The sequence below is a fragment of the Diabrotica undecimpunctata genome, chromosome 3, assembly GCF_040954645.1.
Source record: "Diabrotica undecimpunctata isolate CICGRU chromosome 3, icDiaUnde3, whole genome shotgun sequence".
Taxonomy (NCBI): domain Eukaryota; kingdom Metazoa; phylum Arthropoda; class Insecta; order Coleoptera; family Chrysomelidae; genus Diabrotica; species Diabrotica undecimpunctata.
In genome coordinates this window covers 65,544,998-65,571,616 of record NC_092805.1, presented here as the reverse complement: position 1 = coordinate 65,571,616, position 26,619 = coordinate 65,544,998, and the positions used below count along the sequence as shown (strand labels likewise).

Genomic DNA, 26,619 nt, shown 5'->3' with positions numbered 1-26,619 from the left:
AAAAAAGACAGTTTGCAAATCAATGGCATCGAAATTTGTTTAGGCGTAGAGGCAAAGTTAAAGTTCGTACTCCTTTCCCACTTCCCCCTAACTACATATTTCATAATGAAATTTTCATGATACATAGTTTTAAACCGACGGCCACGGCGCCACGCTTTGAGTTTATGCAGCCACCCTCTTAAGAAGTGTTTTGTTGAACATGATTTAACCGTGGCAACTGGCAACCAACTTGGTACAAGGTACAAGTACACTTGTACAAGTCCAGTGGTACAAGTCCACTTGGTGCAAGTTGGAATCCAAGTACACTTGGATCGTGTCAACCCGCCTTTAGGACTTTTGAATGAAAATGAAAGTTAAATTTACACGTCACATGTTTCTTCTCTTTTATTAATATTGGTCTTTAATTCAACAGTATACTTCAGCAAATACTAAGTACTTTCAAAGGTAACAATATTTAAGTTTTATTAAATATAAGAAGAAGATCGACGCAGACACATGTCTTAAAATTTTATAACTAACCTATAATTTAATTTACATTTTCACTAGGTCGAACAAATTCTTTTCTGTAGATAAATTTTAAAATGTCGTGGATATTTGGTTACGGTAAGAATAAGGACCCCGTACCTGATCTATCCCAGATGGGTTTAGGAGCTCCCGCCGGTGCAGGAGGTTCAGGTGGTGGTGACAACTCGGAACCTCCTAATTTAACTAAAGCAGAAAGGAGGGCCATGGAAGCCTATAGGTTTGACTCCACAGCTTTAGAACGAGCTGCTCAAGCCGCAAGAGAACTAGAAAAGTCTAGTAAGTATTAACTTTATCAAGGTTATGTAATGGAGTTCAAAAATCTTCCACTAATGATTGAAACAAGATTGATGTCCTTATGTCAAATAGATTTTTAAAACATGTTCGATATTTAGTTATTTCATTTGATGTTTGTACAACTTTACTAAAGGTTCATCTGGTTATTAGAGAACATACAAAAAATAAATAAGTCTCATTTCTAAATATCAAAACTCTGTTTAATTTATGTTACAATTTTAAGTCATTATTTACTATATAACATTCTTCCTTCCTCATTATTTAGAGCATGCCAAAGAAGCATTAGAATTGTCCAAATTGCAAGAATCAACCCGTCAAGTAGAACAACAGGCTAAGATAAAAGAATATGAACTCCATATATCACAAATGCAAATTGAAGCTAAAAGAGCTGAAGCAGAAGAAAAAAGGAAACTGTTACAAGAAGAAACAAAACAACATCAAAATAGGGCCCAATATCAAGATCAGTTAGCAAGGAAAAGGTATGCTTGTAATGTGATAATAATTTGTAATGTATTAATATGTTTTTTTCTTTTATTACCTTAGCCACATAATATAATATATTCAGTCAGCTTGGGAATATTTTAACAGATTTATTCTCAGAAACATATGACACAATTCCTAACTCTTAGTATTTATAACTCAAATAAACTTACTGTTGCAGAATCCTTTCATTAAAAAAAAAGAATAATCATGAATAGTGGTATATTATATTCATTAATTTTCATCAAAAGCTCTCCATTGAATGTGAATAATTTTTTGTTTAAATATTGAATATGGGCACATATGCTTTCAGACTAATCGATTTTGTTGATCTGTCAAAGTATGTCCTGCTTTTGAAAAAAAAATCATTCTGATGGAATCAACATAGCAACAATAAAAAGTTTTTTCTTGACTAATCAAATAGATGGGGATAAATATGACTCCTTTGATCCCACCATTGCAACAGATTGTCCTTTCTAGCCTGTAGAGGTTTACCAAGGTACTTATCAACTTTTGTTATTGCTGACGCTTTTGGACTATTTGTTTGCACAAGATTACTTACTTACGTTTTTGTCAAAAGTGGCCCACACTGATTTTTCTGTCTCTTTCACACCATCATCTTCGGTTTGTGGTGTAGTGTTTATTGAATTTTGTTCTTTAGTTAGACTTATTAAAGCAGTCACTTGTGTCACTAAAGATTCATTGTTGAAGCCATGCCTTTTAAAAAGAGGATCTAATAAATTGGTTTAACTTATCCAACAACTGCTTCTCAAAGTCTTTAATTTCTGTTCGAGCATTTACAGAACATTGGAGAAAATCAGAGCAATGATGTTTAAGCGCATTGCTTAAAAAATTATTTTTGACGTTGTAATCTGTTGTTCGTATCTCATTTCCTCGGTAACGTCTCTCTTTGATCAAAAAATTCCACATAATACTTTTTTTTCTTTTTTTTTGTCATTTTCATTTTATTTAAAACTGTAACTAGACTAAACAATTTCAATCAATACTCGACTCGACAATTTGAATGTATATAATTTTACAGTTTTGCAGAGTAGGGGCTTCCCCGTTTTAATTAATATAGGAGCGTCATGAATTGACTGATCAACGTGTCGCTATCACACAGTTCGTTTCGTAAACACTAGACAGCTACATTCATAGTCATAGGATCATTCAAACGACATAGTCACAGAATGTGATTGTATCAACCACAGTCTCCGTTCGGCCCACGGAGATAAGAATACGGCCGATGCCAGAAAGCCCTGCCTGTCGTAAGAGGCGACTAATGGGAGCTGTCGCTTGAGGTGTCGGGTCTGTAGAAACGCAAGGCGCTTAGTCGTCAAGGTCACTGGTCTACACTTCTAGTATCCGAGATGAGACTCTCGTGGGACCACTCTACTCTCGTTCCATAAGAACCAGGTGAGGTTGAACAAGCTGTGCCCATATGAACCTCTTTTGGCCCACACCACCATCATGGTCGCCGGTGTCTCGGCACGTACTCACCTTGGAGATTTAAGAGTGGTAGAGGAGAGATCCTCGGCGGCGACCTGTCTACATGCGAGGTGGAATTCCTCTGCCTGCATCACCTTTCCGCTCCTGGGGAAGCTTAACGGATGGGTATGCGTAATCGCAACACCGGGGAGTACGGGGAGGGTGGAGCCCCGCAATGTTTTATGCATCGCGCCATGTGGGACTCATAGGGGCAGTGGAGTCGCTTACGGTTGTATGCCTTTCAGGTCAGGAAGACAAGGGTCCAGCCAATTTTATAATTGGAAGGTCGCGAATTCAGCCATGTATCAACCACAGGTCTTTGAAAGGATTCGATCTTTGTAAACGGATCGTTTGTGACCTTCTCATCACTACTCTATCTACTGAACTTCTTAGATGTCTAGTAAATTTAGTAATTAATTTTGACATCAACTGGAAGTGGCTGGAAGTTCTATACAACCAAGAACACATGCTGATATTAGTACAGTCAATATTAGTTTTATCTTAAAAAGTACACAATGATTTACATGCAGTTTGTAAACAAAATAAAACTGCGTGAATTAAAACAATAAAACAGAGATTTAAATATTTATTTTTTGGTTGTTTATAGAATGTTCTTACAATCAAAATTACAATATACCATTAAAATTAACAATAAGTTTATTTTGGCTATTAATAATGAGTGATGGAGTTTTTAAAATGATTTTTATGCTGTATGTTTCCAACAATTACTCTGTCAGAATATTTCCAAGCTCAGTGAATCAGCCATACAACTACTTGCAGTACAAACATTGAAAATGAAACATTTCTTAGAATCTAATAAAAATCGAATTTATTATATAATAATTACATAGGTTTTTAATAGTTATGTATGTTTTTTCATATAAATTTTTCTACAAAATTTACTCTAAAAGCATTTAAGTTACAAGTTAACTTTTCAGATGGATAACTTCTACCTGATAAGTATCAAAATTATTTTTAATATCCAGAAAACTATGGCTTTCTCTCCATCTAAGGGGAAAATTCACTCATCCCAGATACCTACTGGACTTCTTCCGTGTTATTGAGCTCTAGGTGACATCGTATACTGGAGTTTCTCTCAAAAATTTTCCTTTGCATCTGGATATAGTACAGCTTTCTGCATGGTCTTATAAAGACGTTCACTCAGGCCTAGCGGTTTTATGTTTTCTAAGAGGTTTTTTGGGCTGACACCAATAATATAGAGAATAATAGGTACTATCTGGGTCCTTTCCATGCTTCATTGTCTACTTATTTGTATTTCCAGATCTCTGTATAGGTGATCTTTTCAGTGTATTCAACCGAGACAAAGTCTTGGTTGATTTTATTGCGATGTCATTGGTGTAGAAGTTTATCCATTCAGATGTGCATTTTTTCTTGCGTAGAAAGGTAGTTTATGCACATTGTATGTTCTCACAGTTTAAGCAATGTTGTATCACCTATTGCGAACTCCCATAATGTAAGTAGATGTCTTAGCCTGCTTCTGGAAGTTCTTAAATTAGCAATATATTTTTTTCTAATTGAACACCTATATCCATAATTTCCCTTCTCCCTAAATATCACTGTAATTTCATTCTTTCTACTGAACTAAGATTTTCTTTCTCTGTTAAGTTCATTTAATACATAGTACCAAATAAATAGTTAAGCGCAGATCATGCATAGGTGTTTAGGGCATTTAAAACATTTATCCTGCTAAGATATGAATGAAGTAAGAGTTTGTATGAACTCTGAAGTTAATTCGGATTTCATTTGTTTATGATCAATTTTCTGCACAAGTTTTTCCACACGTAATTTCGTGCCTGGCCTTAAAATGGTTCTACCAACCCACTAGATGGTTTAAAATTCTCATCACCTTCTAGCGCCTGCGAAAAATGTGTTCCTTTTCTTGAAGTAGTGGTCCATTGGTTATTGGAACATTCGCAGCTCTGTTTACGGTAAACCATTTGACCATTGCAGTATTGAGTTCGTTATTAGTTGCGGCACGTAGTTTTTTCGATTTACCGAAAAAAGACGAACCTGCTTCGAAAATCTTGTGTTTATTTTTGAGCATGGTAGATAGAGTGGAACTTGAAATTCCTCTTTCACGACAAGCTTCTACTTTCTTCTCACTGTTCTCAACATCTTTAAGGATGTTAATTTTTTCTTCTAAAGTGAATGCTTTTCTTTTAGGAGTCATAGTGTGTAATCTATGTGACTATGTAATCTACAACACAACTTTCAAGTCGCGAAAGCACAATCAGGAAACAAATGATAAATATCTACGACAAAAACAACTGTGAAATGAAATTTTGGTGAAATTTGTTTCATTTGTCATGTTTTTAAGCCTCTTTACGTAGTTTATTAGGTGCGAATGGTCAAACCCTTACACTGACACATTATAATATATTAACATTACAAATTAAATATGCTGATCAGGGAGAAGGATAGGCTAAGCACTCCGCCACAGTATAGGGCTCAATGTTAACTAGGTGTTGAAAAACCTTTCGTTTAAAAGCTCTGTAGTGTGTTTCCTATTGAATTTCAGATGGTAAACTATTATAAAATTAATTTAACACACGCATACAAAGGACTTCTCTCTGTTACAGACAATCTGTGAAGTGGCAAATTCAAATTAAGGCTTCTTTTATTATATTCACCATTGGGAAGCAGGTGATAAAACAAAGTAAATTTATTAAAAAGGAACATAATACATTCAAATATATAGATGGCTGAGAAAGTGAGTATATTGAGCTCTACAGGATTCTCCCGCCTTTATAGATATATATATATATATATATATATATATATATATATATATATATATATATATATATATATATATATATATATATATATATATATATATATATATATATATATAATATAATATAACTGATCGTCGCAGATGATCGTTTCGCACTTTTTATAGATTCAGTTGTATGCGACTTTTAATAAGACTTTTACCGCAATCATCATAAGGCTTATAGGACAGAACTCGTTGTAGTGTTGTGGGTTTGGCTTTTTCGGTGGTGGGATGAATATTGATTCTAGCCAGAATAGCCAATATTTTGATGTTTTTTTCGCTGATAAATTTTAACGTTTTTGGGTATATTTCATCTGGACCGGGGCTCTTATTTGTTTTGAGTTCATTAATGGCATTTATAATTTCGCTTTTCGGAATTTCTGGTCCTTTGTTGTTTTCGTATGCCGTTAAAAAGTATTTTGATATAGTTTCTTTCATTCCATTCTTTCAGTTTATTTTCGGTCTATTTTAGCAGTATGCCATCTGTGTTCAGCATGGTGTGTAAGGTTGTTCTCTTGTTCGATGTGAACTCTTTTAGCTTATTATGTAAATTAAAAAAATCGTACCTTTGAGTTTAAAAAAAGAGAAGTGTTCAAAACTATGAAAGAGGTAGGAGTACCAAAACAGTTGGTAAATTTCACAAAACTAACTTTTACAAAAGTTGAATGTAGAGTATGAATCCGGGGGAACTGTCTAAACCGTTTAAAACAAATAATGATGTTATTATTTTTTATTTTTTCGTAAAAATCGTTACATGTCAAACATAAAGTTTAATTTACATTATAGTAATGCTTGTACGGTAGACTCCAACATACGGCTTCTATCGTCCGACCAAATATGTTTCATCATCGAGAAGACACGCTCTAAAGGAGCGGAGGTGCCTGGTAAGCACAAAATATATTGCACCATTTTTACCAGGTTGGGTGTATCGATGTGTTGTTCATGAAAATGTTAAAATAGTAGAACCTATTTGTCAACATAATCAATTTGTATCGTCGTGGAATTCCATTCATCATTCTTTGATGCTATAAAAACTTTCGTAAGTGACAGCTTGTCAAAAAGGTTGTCAGTAATTATATTTTGTCGATCGTCCGAACCGTGTACTTTGTTTATTATTTCAGCAGATCCTTCGATTTCGCCCCATTTCAATATGAAATGCATCGTCGGTAAAAATCAGTTACTTCTGTTTGAAATTTATCAATATCCTGGCTACTAACAAGATTCTTTAATAATAATTGTTTCGCTCTTTGTGGTACAAAATTGCTGTACATGCGTTCTTGGAGTTGAAGATTAGATTTCAATCTTCTTAATTCCAAAATAATGTCAGTCGCACTTGCTTCACTTTTTTCTATGAGTAGTACAGTCTTGTTAAAATTGTTTAATTGTTCATGCACAAACCAAAAATATAACTCACCCGTTTCACTTTAAAAAAATCTCGCATTGCACGTGGACAGTTATCTTGTTCGTGGACAATTCCATGTTGGATTAGGTTTTTATATTCCACATCAACACATTCACAGAATTCCTTCAACTGAGTCGAACTGTGTAAATATGAAAATGTTTATATATTTTGACAACTAGTGCTTCAATTTCGATTGGTAAACCATCCACAGCATTTTGAAGTGCATTGTGTACAATATGTGCGCCACATCCAATTCCTACAATATCTACACCGAGTTCTTGTTTAAGTCTTCTGTACACATTATTTTGTCCTCTTCTATGCACACCTCCAAAATTTGTTTTATAATTGTCACCACAAAATGCAGCTACTTTTTTGTAATGTCATGACGACGTAATGTTGCAATTATATTTTGAGTCAATATTTCCGATGTCTCACCCTGAACGGACTCAAAATTCAATAGTTTCACATGTATACCTTCTAATGGTAAAAAGTATCTAACAATAATCGGTGCCAGTTTGATGTGCTTTTTATTTGAGGTGTCGTTAGTAACACTTACGAAAAAAGCCTTCTGTAAGTCGGTGTGTAACTCTGACAAAGACAAAGGTGCCAACCAATTTAAAATGATCGCTTCACATTTGGTTCTCACAACCCCAAATTTTGATTAAAAAAATTTTGAAAACAATTTCGACGTACAATCAGATGTTTTGAAGCTTATATCATGCATTGCCGTGTGATAAGTGAATGTGGCCTCTTTAGCTGCAATAATTAAATCGTTTTGAATGGGATCATCATTTAAAAAAAAAATTGATAAAAGAAATACTTGCAATCGCCGTTACACCAGTCTTGTGTTTTGCACACTTTGTGATCTTTTATATCTGCCCGCCCACCGTGTGCAATTGAAAATTCTGAAAAACATTGCTGCATTTCACCCTGCTATTGTCACTACAAAGCTTTTTTATAAAAGGATAATCTTTTTCAAGTTCACTTGTGAATTTGCAATTTCTTTTCGGCATTTTAAATCAAACAAGCAATTAAATAAAACAATAAGTGTTTTCGTATTTTAATACCGTTCACAAAAAAAAACGAAATGTAATTGCACTGCAAATGATTAGGATAAACTGAGATCTGTTTTTTTTTAATTCATCAATTCTTGATTTTTTTAATGTTTATATTCGTTACCGACTCACTGAAATAATGTGTTTAAGAAATGTGATACGGTGAATTGCTGAATTGGTCATTTTGATGATTTCGAGAATCAAGCACGTCTTCTGGAACCCTATTAAAATATATTATCATTATCATTATTAGAATTGTTTATATAATATGAACGTGAATAATTTTATTTATTATCAGTAAATATGAATCCAGGAGGAAAAAAACCATTCGTGTGAAATCACTTAACAAAAATTCAAAATTACGACAGTTTTTTAGACCGATGTCTAAAACTGGGACAATCCCGGTTAAATCGGGACGTATGGTAAGCCTACTCATAAGAGTACATGATTGTTTTTTTTTTCTGCCGGGCACTGTCATAACACGGAACGGACACGGCACGGATATGTATAAATCGACCTTAAAGGTACCAGTACCTTAAAGGTCGATTTATACATACCCGTGCCGTATCCGTTCCGTGTCAGTGCCGAATCCGTGTATTTTTAATCCGTGTAATTTTATATTTACATACAACTGCGTTGAAGCAGTGTGCGTACCGGGCCGAATAGAAATGAAAACGTTATACTGTGTAAAAGAGTGAAGAAAAGTCAAACCGAAGGAGAATTTAAAATATACAGAGAATTATTGGACGATTAAACAAAATTTCACGAATATTTTCAAATGTCGCGGTACTCTTTTTTTCTTTTTCTCTTTGCTACTAACCGCACACATCCGGCTTGTCTGTTTACTAACACTCGCGTTAACAAAACAATAAAATCGTGTTAATACAAGTCCGTGCGGTCCGTGTCATTGGTCCGTTCCAATGTATATTTATACATAGGAAAACGCCACTGTATAAATACACTCATAAGAGTACATTGTTTTTTTTTTTCGCCGGGCACTGTCATAACACGGAACGGACACGGCACGGATATTTATAAATCGACTTTAAACGATTCTCTTTAGGATTCTCCTTAGGATTGGAGAGCGCAGTAGTTGCAGAATAAATCTGACCAGATGATAAGCGCCGTATTGGGACGCGCCGTATCGGGGTTGAGAATATCCCTATCACAACAGTTAGTGACTTAGTATACATGTTATTTATTTTTAATGTTTTAATACTATATTTTTAAGGTATGATGATCAGTTATTACAACAACAAAGAATGAATGATGAAAACTTAAGAAGACAAGAAGAATCTGTTGCTAAACAAGAAGCTATGAGAAAGGCTACTATAGAACATGAAATGGAACTTAGACACCAGAATGAAATGAAGAAAGTAGAAGCTGAGTTAAAAGCCAAAGCAAAGATAGATAGAGAAAATAGAGATATTACATTGGAACAAATCAGGTTAAAAGCCGAACAAAACAGGATCACTGTTTTGGAAAGTATAAAGTAAGTTTTTTTTTTAAATTAGGTTAGATCATATCAGATAAAATTAACATAGTTAAAATGTTAAATGCATATTATTGGGTGCTATATGTTAATATTTCTACTTATATTTTCCATTTTAATGGAAACTATTTTCCACGGCTATATCTAAATGACAATTTTCTTATACTAGCATTGCCACATTAATGCAAAATATACTTTCTTATTAAAATAACAACTTCATTTATTTATTCTTTACTAAAGACACAGTAAGTCTTGGATAAGAGAGATGGTATGAGTTTTAAGTTAGATTGCGTACAGTTACATGAGATAATAAAATTAAGTTCTGCTAGAGGCAAAACTGTTTCCTTCTAGAAACAGTTCTCTGATTCTAGAAGGAAACACTTCTCCCTTCGCTCTCTCTTTAGAGACAAACCTTCTTCTTCTTAAAGTGCCCTCTCCTCAATGGAGGTTGGCTACTACAATTTTAAACTCTTCTCTATCTTCAGCTGTTCTTATTAGCTGTTCAAAATTTAGCCCTGTCCATTGTCGGATGTTTCTGAGCCACGATAGTCTTTTTCTTCCTAGGCCTCTCTTTTCCTCGATTTTTCCTTTCACTATAAGTTGGGCATATTGGTACTTATTATTTCTCAGTATGTGGCCTAGGTATCATGTTTTTCTAACTTTTACTGTGTTAAAAAGTTCTCTTTCCTTGTCTATTCTATGCAGCACTTCTTCGTTTGAGGTATGCGATGTCCATGAAATTTTGAGTATTCTCCGGTAGATCCACATTTCAAAGGCCTCCAATTTATTTACGGTTGATGTTTTAAGGGTCCACGTTTCAACTGCATATAGAAGAGTCGACCAGACGTAGCATTTTGATAAACGTAGTCGAATTTCGAGTTTTATTCGAGAATCACAAAGCAGTTTTTTTATTTTTTCGAAAGATTTTCTGGCCTGTTCTATTCTCGATCTTATTTCTAGATCAGGATTTAGGCTGCTATCGATCCAACATCCCAGGTACTTAAATCTATTGACCTGTTCTAAAATGTGCCCATTTATTGTGCAAGGTTGAGGCACGTTTTGGTTTTTTCGGATTGACATCACTTTGGTTTTTTTAATGTTTATTTTCATACCAAATTGCTCACAGGTCGAGTTGGTCTTGTCGATGAGTCGTTGTAGACCTAAGTCGGAATCCGCAATTAACACTGTATCATCGGCGTATCTAATACTGTTGATATTTACGCCATTCACATTGACTCCATCTTTGGAATCCTCCAATGCTTCTTTAAATAGAAGAGACAAACCTAAATACTTATTTATCACCACATAGATTCATATCTCAATTAACACTTGTGCTGCTAACATCTGTTATAGATAAAGTAGACTCGTCGTGTTGCGGAATTTACTATTTACTAAGGCGTGCAGTTTAAGTATCGAGGGTTTATATGAATCAGCACAGTCAAGCCGTATCTGAACGTCCAGCGATGAACAGTGGCACCATTATCTTTTTCGATAGTTAAAATACTTATGGCAACTACGTAATGTCTAATGCAAACGAATCGTCAAATTGTTATAATCCTTCGTATTTTATGAGCGCAAAGTCGGGTAAAATGGAAACAAAGCAAATATTCAGTACACATATTTAGAAAAAAAAGATTTATAAAGCACATACGTAAAATTTTAATGGGCAGTATTACAAAAATGTAGTTGAAAAAAAAAACTCACGGATTTGAATTTATCCAAATTAAAAGCGATTCAATAAGAATTGAATATAGATAGTACTTTAAATAAAATATTCTTAAGGATTTTACAAAAAATACTAGGCACATGAAATAAAGTTTCGGTATGTAAACAGAAATCGGTAAAGTTTGTTAATCAAGAAAGACGAAATAGTGTGTTAGGACAGGAGAGTGTTAACAAAATAATTCGTGAGGTTATACATTTAACGAAAGAAATATATGGTCGAAATTCGAGTTAGCTGTTAAAAAAAGAGGTACACTTCATTCAAAATCCACAAGGAAAATAAATTCCTGGAGCTGGCTGTATACCATGTATCACAAAAAGAGGTTTAAATCTTTGTAAGTAGGTATATTTAAAAAACCCTCAGAAGGCTACATCAAAGTAACAAACGTTTTCGGAATAATAATTCCATCATCAGGTTAAAAGCCTAAAATAAGTATGAACCATTTAGTTAAAGCAAACGTGATTGAAATGTTGACTAAGGTTAAAAAAGCAAAATGGTTAAACTTACAGGTTAACATGCCTGAGCCATCAAAATATTAGGGTAAAACCCTTTACAGAAATTAAAGTTGCCAAAAAATGTACATATTGTTGTTAAAAATGACTGATGTTTAATATTTTATTAGATTTAACTTCAGGCAACATATAACCATGCCTCACGTGAGTACCAGCGTCCGGAGGGTAGACCTCTTCAGACGGACTTCAGCTGGTAACTGATTGACAAGATACCTCTGAACGGTGTCGAAAACAGAATGTCAATGTACCATGGAACAGTGTTAGTTATACATAATATTACTGCAGCCAACCGATTCAAAAGCTTTAGTGATGTTAAAAATGATAACAGCAATCCAAGTGTTGGGATTTAAATTTTTTTTTTGATTTTCAAATTTTGGACATGAAAGATGTAAAATTACCGATGGAGGTAAAGGTCATGTTTAAGAGAAAGACGTATGTATTAGGCAGCCCATGTTACTCTTTGTCGTATGGAGTGTGGTCTAAAAGGTGTATTTGTGACTGATTAGCTTAGATATATGATATTGCCATTTATGTTGATCACATCTAGGACAAGGTAAAATTGAATTGTACATATTTGTAGCTAATATAAGACCTCATTTTTAAATGAAATTATTGTTTTTGACTGCTCGTTTGGTAAAAGGTTTATATAAGTGGGACCAATAAATTGACTAAAGATTAAAAATCTTCGGCTGAAGAAATTAAAATTATAACCTATGGGATTAAATTTAGCATGAGAAGGCTGAGCTCCTCAGAGACTTGAAAAGAATAAAGGTACAGGAAATGACTAAAGAGGGGGGGGGGGTTTAAGGAAAAATAAGTGAATTAATCAACAAATTAGAGATAATAGCATCTAGCACCCTAAGCAAAATCTATTTTGGTTATATAAACCGAATTTAATAAGTGTAACTAGAATAAGCAATATAAAATGTAACAGCTTCTTACTGAAAGTCATCCACCCAAGATATTAGTGATAGTAAATTAACATTTTATGAACAAAGAAGTGAGTCAGCATTATTTTTTAATACTACATTTGGAAAGTGTCTGAGAGATTCTTCATAGTGTAGTATTTTTATTAAATCTAATGTATTGTCCTTATTTATTATTAAAATGTTCTAACACTTAGTTTATTTAATCTTTATTTCCACTTATTCTAATTTATTAAAGTCTTCTACATTTATCTAATTCACTAAAAACACAATAATTTATATTACTTTATTATACAACTTATTCGATACAACAATTTATTTTCAACTAAATGTTCTCAACAAAATTCCTTCTTTAAATATAAAATGCCGTTAATCGAGAATTCCGGCGATTCCCTTCGAAGAGACGAGAAGGTCACTCGGACTGGTTTTGTTCGGCCTGCTTCAGGAAATTTCGAATCGTGGGTGACCCATCAGAATTCAGGTTGGCAAACAGGTCTTTCAGCTGAGCGGCGAAATTACTAGAATATAATAGAATTAGAAATAATATATTTACAGTTTTATGCGTCATAATATTTATCGTAACAATAGTATATGGATAGAATATTGTATAAGTACATAATACAATTTCTTATTTTTTTAATGAATGTATTTACTTTTAAATGCGAATTTCATTTTAAAAATTTTAGTACTTAAAGGCGATCATTCCTATATAGCAGTATATTCAAAGAAGTTTAATTTCAAAGGTTGGATAAGGAATATGAAATTATGTATAGTACTCTTCCTCTTAATCATTGAAAGCGATAGTCTGTTTTGTGTAAAACTTAAGAGGTCGCGGGTTAAATGAAATTAGAATAATAATCGAAGAAAAAATGCAATATTTTAACTGTAAATACATTAGCAAAAAATACTAACTATCAATAATTGTGAATAAATTACGAGAATTAACTAGCTTTACTCATTACTGTTATCTGTACAAAGAATCGACTTACCTTTTGAAATATTGATGTATTCGTAGTCAGTGGATTAGCATGGCAACGCTCGGCACCGTGGCTCAAAAGAGAACTTAACCGATAAACTGGATGTTTTCAGTACGCTGTCTCGTTATGAAGGGTTTGTCTTGAGATGGTCAGAAACCCTCTCGCCACGCTTCGAGGTGGTCCGTAGCGCGAGGGTATACCAATAAATCACTCTATTGTATTGCGATTTTGAATGCCGATAATTTAAGTTAATTTTCACAGTAATATGGGACTTTACATCAGTTTCTGTGTTTGCGACATAAAAATAAGAAAAGAGAAAGTCAAATTTTCTGAACAGACTAAATGTGTTTCAGCCAGTTTAACAATGAGATTTTATGGAATAACAGGAAACAATATATTTTAAAGCAAAGTCGTTAGAATATACCATTAAATTAGATCACATTATAGCACAGTAAAAGAAGAATATTAAATGAAAAATATGAAAATAAATACTTTCCCAAACATAGTCAAACGTTAACAACTTTAATATTGCAAATGTTGCCATTAAAAATTCTAAAGTAGCTAAAAAATACATTTCATTTTTCTCACGGATGCGTCGTTAGAATGACTTTCCTGACTATAATAAATACTTGTCTCTCGTCGCAGACACCTCCGCAGTTCATGCTGGTGAAACTATAACCTGCCAATCATATTGAATTTTAAGTATAGTGTGATTTTATTTTAGGTCCATCTGTGTTTCATGAAAGGTTAGATTTAATTTCTGTTAAAGACAAATACCTATATATTTGAAAACTTTAAGACCTGTTTATGTTGTATATTTTACATAGAACAGTATTTTGCATTTTTATACCATTTAATAATAAAAACCATTCATATTTTTTTATTAGGTTTAGTACGATTAAAATAATTTCATATTATCTGAGCTTCTGTAGTCAAGTTAGGATATTTTTCTACTTTGAGATTTTTATGCTGTTTTATTTTTTTTAACAATTCTAATAAGGTACATAACAAACATTCAAATGTAAGCTTTTTGATACTTTTTCAGCTAAGTAAAATATTTACAATTTTGTAGTACCCCCTATTCTATATAATTACCAATTTTTGCATATATTATATTTAAATATTATATTAAAATTATAATTATAAAATATATATACATTATATTTTATCATATTTTATAATTGTAATTTTAAGGAAATTTTTTACTGAAAAATAATCTTATAACAATTTTGTTAATCCACTAGAGAGTACTCATAAATACCTTAAAATATCCGAGTTTTATACAGATTTTGAAAAATCATCATTAAAAAGATATAACGTATTAATAAAATATTGCAAAGTTTAGAAAAAAAATTGAGTAATATTTTAAGTAACCACCATGATAATTTGAATGCATAGCATCCTCTATTCACATTGGTGCTTGACGCCCTTGGCGTGTCCTAAATTAAAAAAAAAATCTTAACAAAAAAGTATAAAAATTTAAATAAATAAATAACCAAAGAAAGTATGGTAAAATATACAGTTTGACATAATCCATAAAATATAAAATATATGAAAACAATACAATTTTGCTTGTTTTCAGGACAGCTGGTTCAGTTCTAGGGACAGGAGCTCAAACTCTTTTAACAGACTGGAATAAAGTACTTACAGCAGCAGGAGGATTATCATTACTTGCTCTTGGTATATATTCTGCTAAGGGAGCCACTAGTATCACTGCCAGATACATTGAGTCTAGATTAGGTAAGTAGATTTCATATTCTACATATTTCAATCCTAAATTAAATCACATTTCTATCAACACTTTAATTACAATTTTCTCACGCCTTTTTTTAGGTAAACCATCTTTAGTAAGAGAAACATCTAGGTTTTCTGTATTAGAATCCCTTAAACACCCAGTAGAAACTATAAAGAGTTTTAAAACCAAAGGTGAAGATGCACTTTCTGGTATAGTTTTAGCTCCAAAATTAGAAGAAAGATTAAGAGATGTAGCAATAGCAACAAAAAATACTAAACAAAACAAAGGACTCTACCGAAATATTTTGATGCATGGGCCACCTGGTACAGGAAAAACTATGTTTGCTAAGGTAAAAATTAGTTGTAATTACTTTCCTTTCATTTATTAAGGAAGTATTAGTTTGAATTTAATCGTTATTTTAAGATTAAGAGCTAAGTTAATTTTACTTTTAACGCTAGAAATGTGAAAGATCAATATCATAGATATCATACTCTATATTGTAAGTTTTCTTTAATTTGTTAGTGGTAAATACCATGACAATGATTGTTTTTAGATATTCCTCTATATGGATAAGAAACATAAATTTATATGCTAAGCCGTTTATTAACTAAAACTAGTGTTTTATATTAGAGGGAGAATCCAACCAGAGCGCACTCTCGTTTTCTCTCTTTAATAATTATAGGGCTTTAAAGAGTGAAAATGAGAGTGCGCTCTGGTTGGATTCTCCCTCTTTATTAATTATAGGGCTTTAATGTGGACTGTCGGTCAGATAGCCAAGCGGGCTGGGCGGCCGGCTTCTCATTCGCTTTACTGCGAGTGGTTCAGTGGACGTGGGTTCGGTCCCCAGCTCGGTGTACAGAAAAACAAAAAGTCTAATGCAGCAGTTTAAAATTCTAGATGAATCTGCGGCTTAGACTAGAATAAACTGGTGTCTGATCGGCCTATGGTGGAGCAGTACGGCAAGAGATAAGGGCTTGCGGCTCGGTGATACTCCTCCATAGATCCCTACCGGAAGGGCGTGACGCCTAAAATACCGGGTATATATACATATATACATATATATATATATATATATATATATATATATATATATATATATATATATATATATATATATATATAATGTGGACTAACAAAACATATAATTTTAAACTTCATAAATTTACTGTTAATGTAATTATTTTTAGAAACTCGCGAAACACTCAGGAATGGATTATGCCATATTAACAGGAGGTGACATTGCCCCAATGGGAAGGGATGGTGTAACGGCTATTCACAAAGTATTCGATTGGGCAAATAGTACAAGAAAAGGTATTTTAATTAAATATTAATACAGTTAGTATGTTCTATTTTATTAAAAATTATTTTTACCGCGTGTGGAGGAAGATCTTTGTCGAATGGTAATGTGGGATATCAGCCCATTAAAAACCTTTACCTGTTGAGAAGGATGTGGTGTACAATCTAGGTGTTAGTAGTTCACCATACTGCTCCAACTCTTGAGACCATATAGCTGTCGCATACAAAGTGTATTCCACAGTATCTTTATACTCCCTTTGACAATATAAACACACACACATCAAACGCTTCCTTGCCAATCCGTTTCAGGTAGGAATCGAAACAATCATCTGGGAAAACCTAAGGCAGATGATAGTTTACCTCCGCGTCGGCCTACATATCGAGAAGATAAGTGATGAGACGCTGGGTATAGTCAGATTTCTCCCTATCTTCGCTCTCTCCTCTCACGTTTCGTGCTACCCTCCCCTCCGTCGCTAATTATTCAGATTTCCCTCAAAAATCAGACCCATGGTGACACCACAGCCAGTACTGATACTATATCTGCTTACACTGTGCGGTAGCCACTACAAACCTTGAGAGTTACCTTTCTCTGTACTCCTCTAATTTTGGAGTCGTATTTTTCAATCTCAAAAACCTCCATACATACAAGAATATCAAATGTTCCTTGGAGCACAGAATCTCCTCACAGTTGTGCTGAGTCAGTCACATAGTCTATAGTCACAACCTTTAACCTCTCCACACTGTAGTTTTCGCATCTTATTCCAGTTGTGGAGCCAAATCTAGCCGCTTTTCATTCATCCATAGTGAAATCTTTCAGTGAGTTCAGGAACTTCTCCAATCTGCCACATTTCCTGGAAACAGTAGGTCGTTCTTCGCCGAGATCCTGAAGAGGTTCTCTTCAGACTACTCAATCTATAAAAACATTCAGTCTCTCTCTCTCACACACACACCCACACCCACCCACACACACACACATGCTCACATGTATACACACACATGCTCACATGTATACACACACATGCTCACACGTACACACACATGCTCACACGTACACACACATGCTCACACGTACACACACACACACACACATCACACCACGCACAAAGAATCATCAGCCATTAAAAAATCACCGGCAATGTTCCTGGAGGTTTACAAGACATGTCTCAAGGAGGGTACTTTCCCGCACATATATGGAAGGAGCCAAGATTACCGCTGCTCAACAACAGTATGGTTTTTGGTATAGATGGGATTAATTTTGTCGTTAACACAGCTAAGGAGGCGATCCGAAGAAACCAGATGGAAGAGGGCCACGAATAAATTGGATTATACGAGTTCTTACCGAAATGAGGGTACCGGTATATTTAAGGAGGATGGTTACTAGGTACTTTACTGATCGACTTTTGAAGTATGACACAGTCTGGTCCTTAAAAATAAAAAAGTACCTTAGGAGGATAGTGACTAGCTACTTCACTGATTGACTTTTAAAGTATGACACAAAGTCTGGCCTGAAGGAATATAAAAATCACTGGAAGAGTACCACAGGGCTCTATGCTAGACTTTCTTTTGTGGAATAATTTGTATGATGGGTAGAATTACTAGCTAGGCTCATGGCATATGCCGATGACGTGGCTGTGGTAATCGTTGCAAAGCACCTTGGGGAAATAAATCTCACGTCCTACAACATCTTCGAGAGAATCTGCCAGTGGATGATCACAGTTAGTTTAAAACTAGCGAAACACAAAACTGAGGCGGTACTTATTACTAGTCGGAAAAAGATGGAAACCATAACACTGAGCATTGGATAACATGAAATCACATCACCATTCCTTCGGTACTTGGGAGTACTGATTGATGCCAGACTCAGCTTCAAGCAGCAAGTGGAGCATGTCAGTGCTAAAGCGTCAGTAGTAAGAACAGCCTTATCACGGCTAATGCTGAATGTAGGTGGCCCAAAACAGCATGAGGACGTTATTGTTGTCAGTAGTCATCAGTGTATCGTTTGAGTACTTTAAGAGTTGCTAGCGCATTCCGCACAGTATCTGAGGACGCAATATACGTCATAACCGTGATGTTACCCATTGGAGTGCTAGCTGAAGACAGGAAGACCCTTTATCGGCAAAGAGAGTCAGCTACAACGACATTGTGCCGAGATGAACTTAGAAGAAGAGAACGGCAAAACAGCATGCATCGGTGGCAATTATAGTGGGATTCCGCAACAACGGGTAGGTGGACGCATTGTCTTATACCACAGGTGAATGTTTGGCTGAACCGCAAGCATGGTGAGGTCAACTAGTATCTGACGCAGATGCTCTCAGGACATGGCTGCTTTCCAGCATATCTTTATCGCTTTAAACATGACGATTCTCCAGAGTTGCCATCCTGTCGTGGAGTCAGTGAAGATGTGGAGCACGTGTTCTTCGTGTGTCTTGGTTTTAACTTGTGCGTAATACTCTAGAAGTAGTTATCAAACAGAAAATTCGACAAGAGACCATAGTAGGAGAAATGCTTTCATCGAAGGCAGCTTTGGATGCAATCAGCACATTCACGATGAAAGTCCTCCAGCATCTTCCCGCTTTGAAAGGAGACAATCTGAAAATAGAGACGGTTAGAAAGAGGGAAGCAATCACTTCAACAACATGAAGGAAGAGCAATAGCTAGATCCTCCCCCCGTGAAGTAATACCTTAGGGTAATTCAGGGAGGGAAACAGAGGCAGAAGAAGAGGACGGGGGAGATTAGTCTACTATAAATCTAATTTTTTTCATTTTTAATTTTGTAATGTCCTCCGAATTATTTCCCACGAGTTAAACTGAATCTTAAGAAAATAAAGGAGACGAAAGGCTGTATTCCCCTCGGATTCACTTCCTTGTCTCTCCCCTACGCCTAATAAGCCGTGAAGTTGGAGTGCTTGTGATTGTCAAAAAATGCCGTACTTTTTACTCCATGAGTAAGGGCCTAAAGATTTTGTATAACAGAACTTCATTTGATGAAAATCTTTTGTGAAGTAGATTGTTTCAATTAACTAGTTAGTAGTCCGAAAATTGTATGTCGGACCATAAAAGATTTATATTATTTGACTTATCTTGTTGCTTAAATTAACCTAACCCGCCTTCAATATATTAATAATTTTAATATTTTGTTACAAATTTATGTACATGAAATCTGGTCAAGTTATGTAATGTCGGATTGCAGTATACCGATAATAGTATTTTAAAATCCAATAATCAACATACAAGTTATTTAATTATAAGTATTTGTAATAGTACTTTCATCATCATCATTGGCTCTACAACTCTTAATGTGTCTTGCCTGTTTTAGAATCAGCTTTCATTCCTTCCTTGGTTTCCAATGTCATACTCGCAACACTCGCAAGTCGTCTTCCACCTGGTCTTTAAATCGTTTTCTGTGCCTGCCTCTTTATCTTTGTTCATCCGGTATTTGGTTATAAATGTATTTCAACGGCTCCATCTCGTTCATTCTCTCTAAGTGGCCTGTTTACTTTGATATACCTACCAAGACTAGGTTCACTATAAAGGCGGTAAAGCTTAGAATTAATAAAGCTATGTATAATTATTTCTGAGGATTTTACGTTCAAAATAGCCTAAACGGTCCTCATCGCTTTTTGTCATTGTCCATGTTTCTGATGCGTAAGTGAGGACGGGTTGTTAAGAGTTCTGTATATTAATATTTTCCTTCTTTTTGTGATATGTTTGATGTTAAAAGTTTATTTAATCCATAGTATGCCCTATTTGCCATTAATATACGTCTGTTAATTTCTGCAGTTAGCATTACCAAAAATTTTAAACTATGATTAAAATCACAAAGATTCGTTGAAAATAAACCTTAAATAATTATTATGTTTTTATAGTGGGATTCCGATTATAGTTATGAAACAACTTAAGAGGTTTTTTATTATATAATACCCTTGATTACTTACCGATTATTTTTTTAGGTCTAATTTTGTTCGTGGACGAAGCAGACGCATTCCTACGAAAACGATCATCAGAAAATATCTCAGAAGACCTAAGAGCCACCTTGAATGCGTTTCTCTACCGCACAGGTGAACAAAATTCCAAATTCATGTTGGTGTTAGCCTCGAATACGCCTGAACAGTTTGATTGGGCCGTTAATGATCGTCTCGATGAAATGGTTGAGTTTGACTTACCAGGTTTGGAGGAGAGAGAACGTCTCATAAGGTTATATTTTCAAAAATTTGTATTGGAGCCAGCTACAGAAGGAATAAGGTAAATTTTTTAGGTTTAATCCAACACACAAAGATATTTATTCGAAAAGTTTTTTTTCTATATTTGTGTGAACAAATAGTATATTTGAAATCATAAGGCTCTAGGGTCTGAAAATTCACATATTACGATTGTCTGGGTGTAAGAAACTTTAGACCTGGGTGGATTGTGGGATTAATGAGGATGCCCCGAAGTTGGGTAGTGTAGCACAATAGTTGACTCAAGGGGACTTTTAGTCTTAGAACTAAAAGAGAAATGAAGAATTCCAAATCCAAGTATGTTCACTTAGCAAACCGGTACTCAGGTGTTTTGAAAGACACCACGGCAAGCTTTGGACTATGATCTATAAATCCAGCATGGGGGATATCGAGATAAAAAAATTGAAAATTAAAACGTATCAACTGAAAGGCAAGCGGAAATAATTTGGTACTAAATAAGAAGGAAAAATAAAAGGCGCCACCTTATCTTTTTTCGAGAGACGAGCAAAACTCGATATTTTACATATGAGAAGATTGGTTTAAGAAAGATACAAAAAAATGACAAATATTCTAAACCTTAAACCGAGAAACAAACACACTTACCTTATATGGTCGCTTTACATTCCTATCAGAATTGTTTTGTTGTTTGCCAAAAGAAAGAAAGATTGTGAGATATATTAAAAAATACAAATTTGTTACCAACCAGCTGTTTTTATTACTCGCTGTAACATAAATTTAACTGGATATAATCAGTTACATCTTACAAAGGTCCATTTCAAATTAATACATTTTTACATCTTTATCTAACGTTAAATATTATTCTCTTTCGATAATATGGTAAAGCTGGTAAAAATATTTGTAATCTACATATACATATGTGTAGTACATAAAAAACAAAGATTATTCAAAAATACTTAAAAAATTGGGGTCATACCCTATAAAAAAACGAAGCACTGTACTGCACTAAATAAATATGGAGAAAAAAATTAAAAATAAAACCAGGTACATTTCTTTCATTCATCATCAGAAAATATTCAATATTGTGATTGAATCTGCTTTGGCAAGTTATGATAAAGCTAAAAACTTACGAGAAATTCTGCTTTCACCAACATTAAAGATGAAACTAGTCGGCACTAACTTTAACTCTTCCTTATTTTAATTTTTTTGCTGCTGCCTACATCACTTTAAAAGAGACACTATTTCACTACGTAATTAACCAACTGTTATTATCAGACATTTCTGATAATCTGGTTCCCGCCGCTGCCGGCAAAGTACCACTTGAAAATAAACAGAACTGCGATCAACGAACCTCTTTCTTCGGACCTCACACCAAAAATGATGCAATTCAAAAATTTCTCCTACAACGATTCTCGCTAAGGGGATTGTTAAGAGCTTTATTTATTCTCTGCATAGTAGAAATATGTGCCAATCGTTGGTATCTCCTTATTCAGAGCTCTGCGAATATTTTTAAAATTTTTATAAGCGGATCAGAGAAAAAACAAATTGAAAATCAAGACAGTAATTAAATCTCATTGAAAGCGCACCCAACACAGACTCGTAAAATTGCTTTGTTTTAAATACACCCATAAATAATCTTTATGGGTGTACAAATTTAAAATTTAAGGTTTTTCTTTGTAATGACCCTTTATAAATGAAAAAATTATTAAATCATCTTTTCAGGAGACTAAAAGTGGATAATTTCGACTATAGTGCATTGTGTAGCAAAATGGCAAGAATGACAGAAGGGATGTCAGGTAGAGAAATAGCAAAACTTGGTGTGTCATGGCAGGCAGCAGCTTATTCATCTGAAGATGGAGTGCTTACTGAAAAAATGGTATTGGATAAAGTTAAGGATCATGTTAAACAACATAGGCAAAAGGTAATATCCATTTTCATTTTAGATATAACGTAATCTAATAATTATTTTTTGATTTTAAGGTGGAATGGCAATCCGAACAAGAAAGAAGAGAATCGAAGAGTATATATCACTCAGAAAAAGAAGATTCATATATTCCAGTCGGATTGAAAGTTCTAGAAAACAATCAATCTGTAGATCGGAAACCAATCAATTCATCTGTAGATCCGAAACCAATTAAAGTTAAGCTTGAAAGTACAAAACAAAAAGCATCCAGTGAAAGCAACGACAGTAAATTAGATATCGATAAAAATACTAAGTCAGGCCGATAGGTTACTGCATAAGTAGTTGTTATATGGTGCATTAGGCTAATACCAAACGATTGTCTTTCTTGTTTACTCGTTTGTTGGATCCTAAAACACCAAAAGCCGAATGTTTCCTAACTATAATTATATGGACGTGGCTGACTGCACAGTTAAAATACAAATTAGTCCAACTCATTTCATTACTTGTTTTTGTATTATCCATATACAATATCGACATAACAGTAGGGTTGCTACGTGAAAAAAAAATAGATTTTGGTAGGTACGTTAAAAATTTTGTAGTGCTTAAAGTTAAACTAAAAATTAGAACCATTAAATATTTTATTGTTAAAATATCACCATGCAAATTGTATTGTGAAAATTTTACTGAATTTGTAATTAGATTACAAAAATTACAATAACTCCTAACTACTAACTTCTTAACTAAAACGGAATGTAACTGAATTGTTTTGCCATCATATTATGCAACTATTTCGTTAAACTTTAATGATGATACACGTGATGACATAGAAAAATTAAATCTAATTCCTGTAGTTGGCTGTGTATCATGAATTATAAAAACTTTTATTTAAAAAATCCTTTATAAAAGGTATATATATATATATATATATATATATATATATATATATATATATATATATATATATATATATATATATATACGGTTTCGGGTTACATCACAGAACGTTTTCGGACTACTAAGTGTATTATCAGTGCAGTTACCAGGTATACATGAGGGAAGCCATTAAATATATGTGTAAACACCCTTTAAATGATCTTAACTTTGTTAATTAATACACATTTGTTGTTAAATTTAAATAATGTGGTTTTAAACCGATTCAACGACGAAGTTGCTATCGAGGACCATAGAGATACCTTCTCTTGGGTTGGCAACCCCTGGGAGTCTTGCGTTGTGATGATGCAAATCTGTTTAAAACTTCAATATCATTTAAATTTAACAACAAATATGTATTAATTAACAAAGTTAATTTAACAAAGGTTTAAGATATATATTCCTTTATAAAGGATTTTTTAAATAAAAGTTTTTATAGAAAAATAACTTACTCGATGATATTGGACTAGACGACCACCTTACCGTTACAAAAGAGATTGTAACTTATCATTTATAACATTCACGTTTTAGTTTTTTAATCCATAATTTTATCCTTCGTTTCAGTACCGTAAATAGGTATGTACAAAGATATTTAACTCGATATAATTTTTTGGCAGTCTTTTTAATAAAAACTTAAGAAGTATTTTGGGGATGTAAATTATATTCTTCAGTCAGCCATTTACCTTATTCATTCTGGCGTATCTCATGGTAGCATAATGTTTAGATATAAGTCACTATTGTCTTCAAACTGAATACCTATCGGAAAGAGTTGCATTTATTTTTCACTATTTTGACTGCTCTCGAACGTGTTGTATTTATTTTCGTAAATTTTAATATTAAAAAAACTGTAAAATTGTGATATTTTGAGTGTATCTCAGGGAAATTTTACCATTTTCTCTGCATTCAAATAATTATGATATTTTGTTATCTATTGCTGAAATAGAGAATTTTTATAAAAATAAAAAGTTTACTATTCTTTTACTGTTTACTACCCTTTTAGAATATTCCTGCTATACGGTGAGTAAAAAATAAAAAAGTTATGGATTTTGTTTTTGAGAGAGCATCTCTTCAGTACAACTGCCAGTCTCAAGCCTCTATAAAGGAGGAGGATTAAGCAAGGGCTAAAATCTTCTCATAAAAAGAATTTTGTTACATAATCTCAAGTTAGAAAACTCAGACTGAATTCAAAACGACGCTCTAGGCATCGAATTAAGGACAACGATTTAAGAGGCTACATCAACGCGTCATCACTATTAATTCGAGAAATAGTAGCCGAACCGTCTTTCGAAAGTTCTGCGAACCTTTGGCGACAGTGCGTCGGCAGTACGTGAGACTATCAAAAAGGAAAGCACAATATTGTGAATTGTGATAATTATAATTGGAGTTCGGATCGGATTTAAAAGCATAAAGGAACGCAAAAAAAGCATTAAGATTGTATGAAAATATTTTATTATTTATTTATTATACAAAAAGGAATAAACATAAGCATATAAATTTTAAGAAACCTTTTTTTACGAAAATTAGTATAAAACATCTTAGCTTAAGAATTAGTAAGTACCTATCATAAATTTAATAATAATATACAGTGTGTTATAACGAAAATTTGACGCCCTCATAAACTCAGAAACCAAGAGTTTTTTCAAAATAATAAAAAACTCGTCAATTTGTATTGGGCGCGGGACGAATTCTCATGCAAAATTCATGCCCTCAAATGTAATCCCCTACTGCTACGCATCAACCCCTAGTTTTTTTTTAAATAGCAAGTGTGATCGAGTGGCATACCATCTAAAAGGTATTTTTTCCTCTACACGATACTTTTTTTTAATTTACGAAATAACTTTGAAGATAATTTTGGCTAATTTATTGGTTGAAAATTAACCAATTTAATGTTCGAAATGACCTCCTGTGACCTCCATACAATAATACAGTATATTTTCAAAGCTTCTTCGTACATTTGCAAATACCTTTGGTGTGAATAATGGGCATTCTGTCACAATTATTTGTCGCAACTCTGCAATATCTACAGGCGGAGTGGCGTATATTTTTGATATTAGGTGTGTCCACAAAAAAAATTGGATCCCTTCTGACAATCCAGCGCCCTGGAAAACGTTGATTCAAAAATTGTCTTACGCGTATATGATAATGTGGGGATGCCTTGTCCTGTTAGAAAGTCATTTTATTGTTTAAAAGATTATCATCAAATTCCAACGTGTCAGTGATCAGCGGATAAATACTATGTCTATTATCTTTCGGACACTTGCAGGTTCAGGCAGAATACTAAAATAATATAAGACAAAATTGTTTCGTTACACTTTGTTTTAATATAAATAATCGTAAAAGTAACAATAATAACTTTGAATTTTTTTTAAACAAGCTTTACTATTATCAACAGTGTCGACATTGCTCAATATGGGGTCAACCTAGTTGCTAGTTGCACAATCAGGTTGCGTGTCAGTTTGAATGTTGTTAGTACCACTAAAAATATAACTGGTAAATTCCACAAAATTAATGTTGATACTTGCATCATGGTATTTTCAATATTTTGAAAAATTGGACGATTATTATTCCTGTTATTTTACTTTTTCGTGTCTGGATCCGACTACAGTTTTTCTGCCCAATATCGGGCTACGTCTACACCCTTTGTATTTGCATGCCATAAATCATCGAGGGTGCACTGTGATGGGCAAAGTCTGCATACTCTCAGGTGCTCCACGTTCTGTATTTCCCCACATTCACAAAGTGCGTCGCTGTCTGTCTTAATGCCCTATTTAATGAGGTTCTGTTTTACAGGGGCAACACCTGTGCGTATGCGATTGAGTTTCCGCCCGGTTCTCCAGTCCAGGTTCATTCCATTAGGTCGTTCTGGATGTAGGGGGAATAGTTCGGGTGGTTCGACGCTGACATTTCTC

General features: G+C 33.8%; 1 protein-coding gene across 1 annotated transcript; it reads left to right on the top strand.

Annotated features, from left to right (window-relative positions):
- Window positions 1-302: 302 nt before the first annotated feature.
- On the top strand, window positions 303-24,675 carry bor (ATPase family AAA domain containing bor). The gene is made up of 10 exons (XM_072526025.1): window positions 303-444; window positions 547-801; window positions 1,085-1,298; window positions 9,273-9,533; window positions 15,254-15,411; window positions 15,505-15,755; window positions 16,594-16,717; window positions 20,653-20,944; window positions 22,600-22,798; window positions 22,858-24,675. The coding sequence occupies exons 2-10, from the start codon at window positions 582-584 to the stop codon at window positions 23,104-23,106; spliced, it is 1,968 nt and encodes a 655-aa protein (XP_072382126.1). The 5' UTR covers window positions 303-444; window positions 547-581; the 3' UTR covers window positions 23,107-24,675.
- The last annotated feature ends 1,944 nt before the right edge of the window (window positions 24,676-26,619 follow it).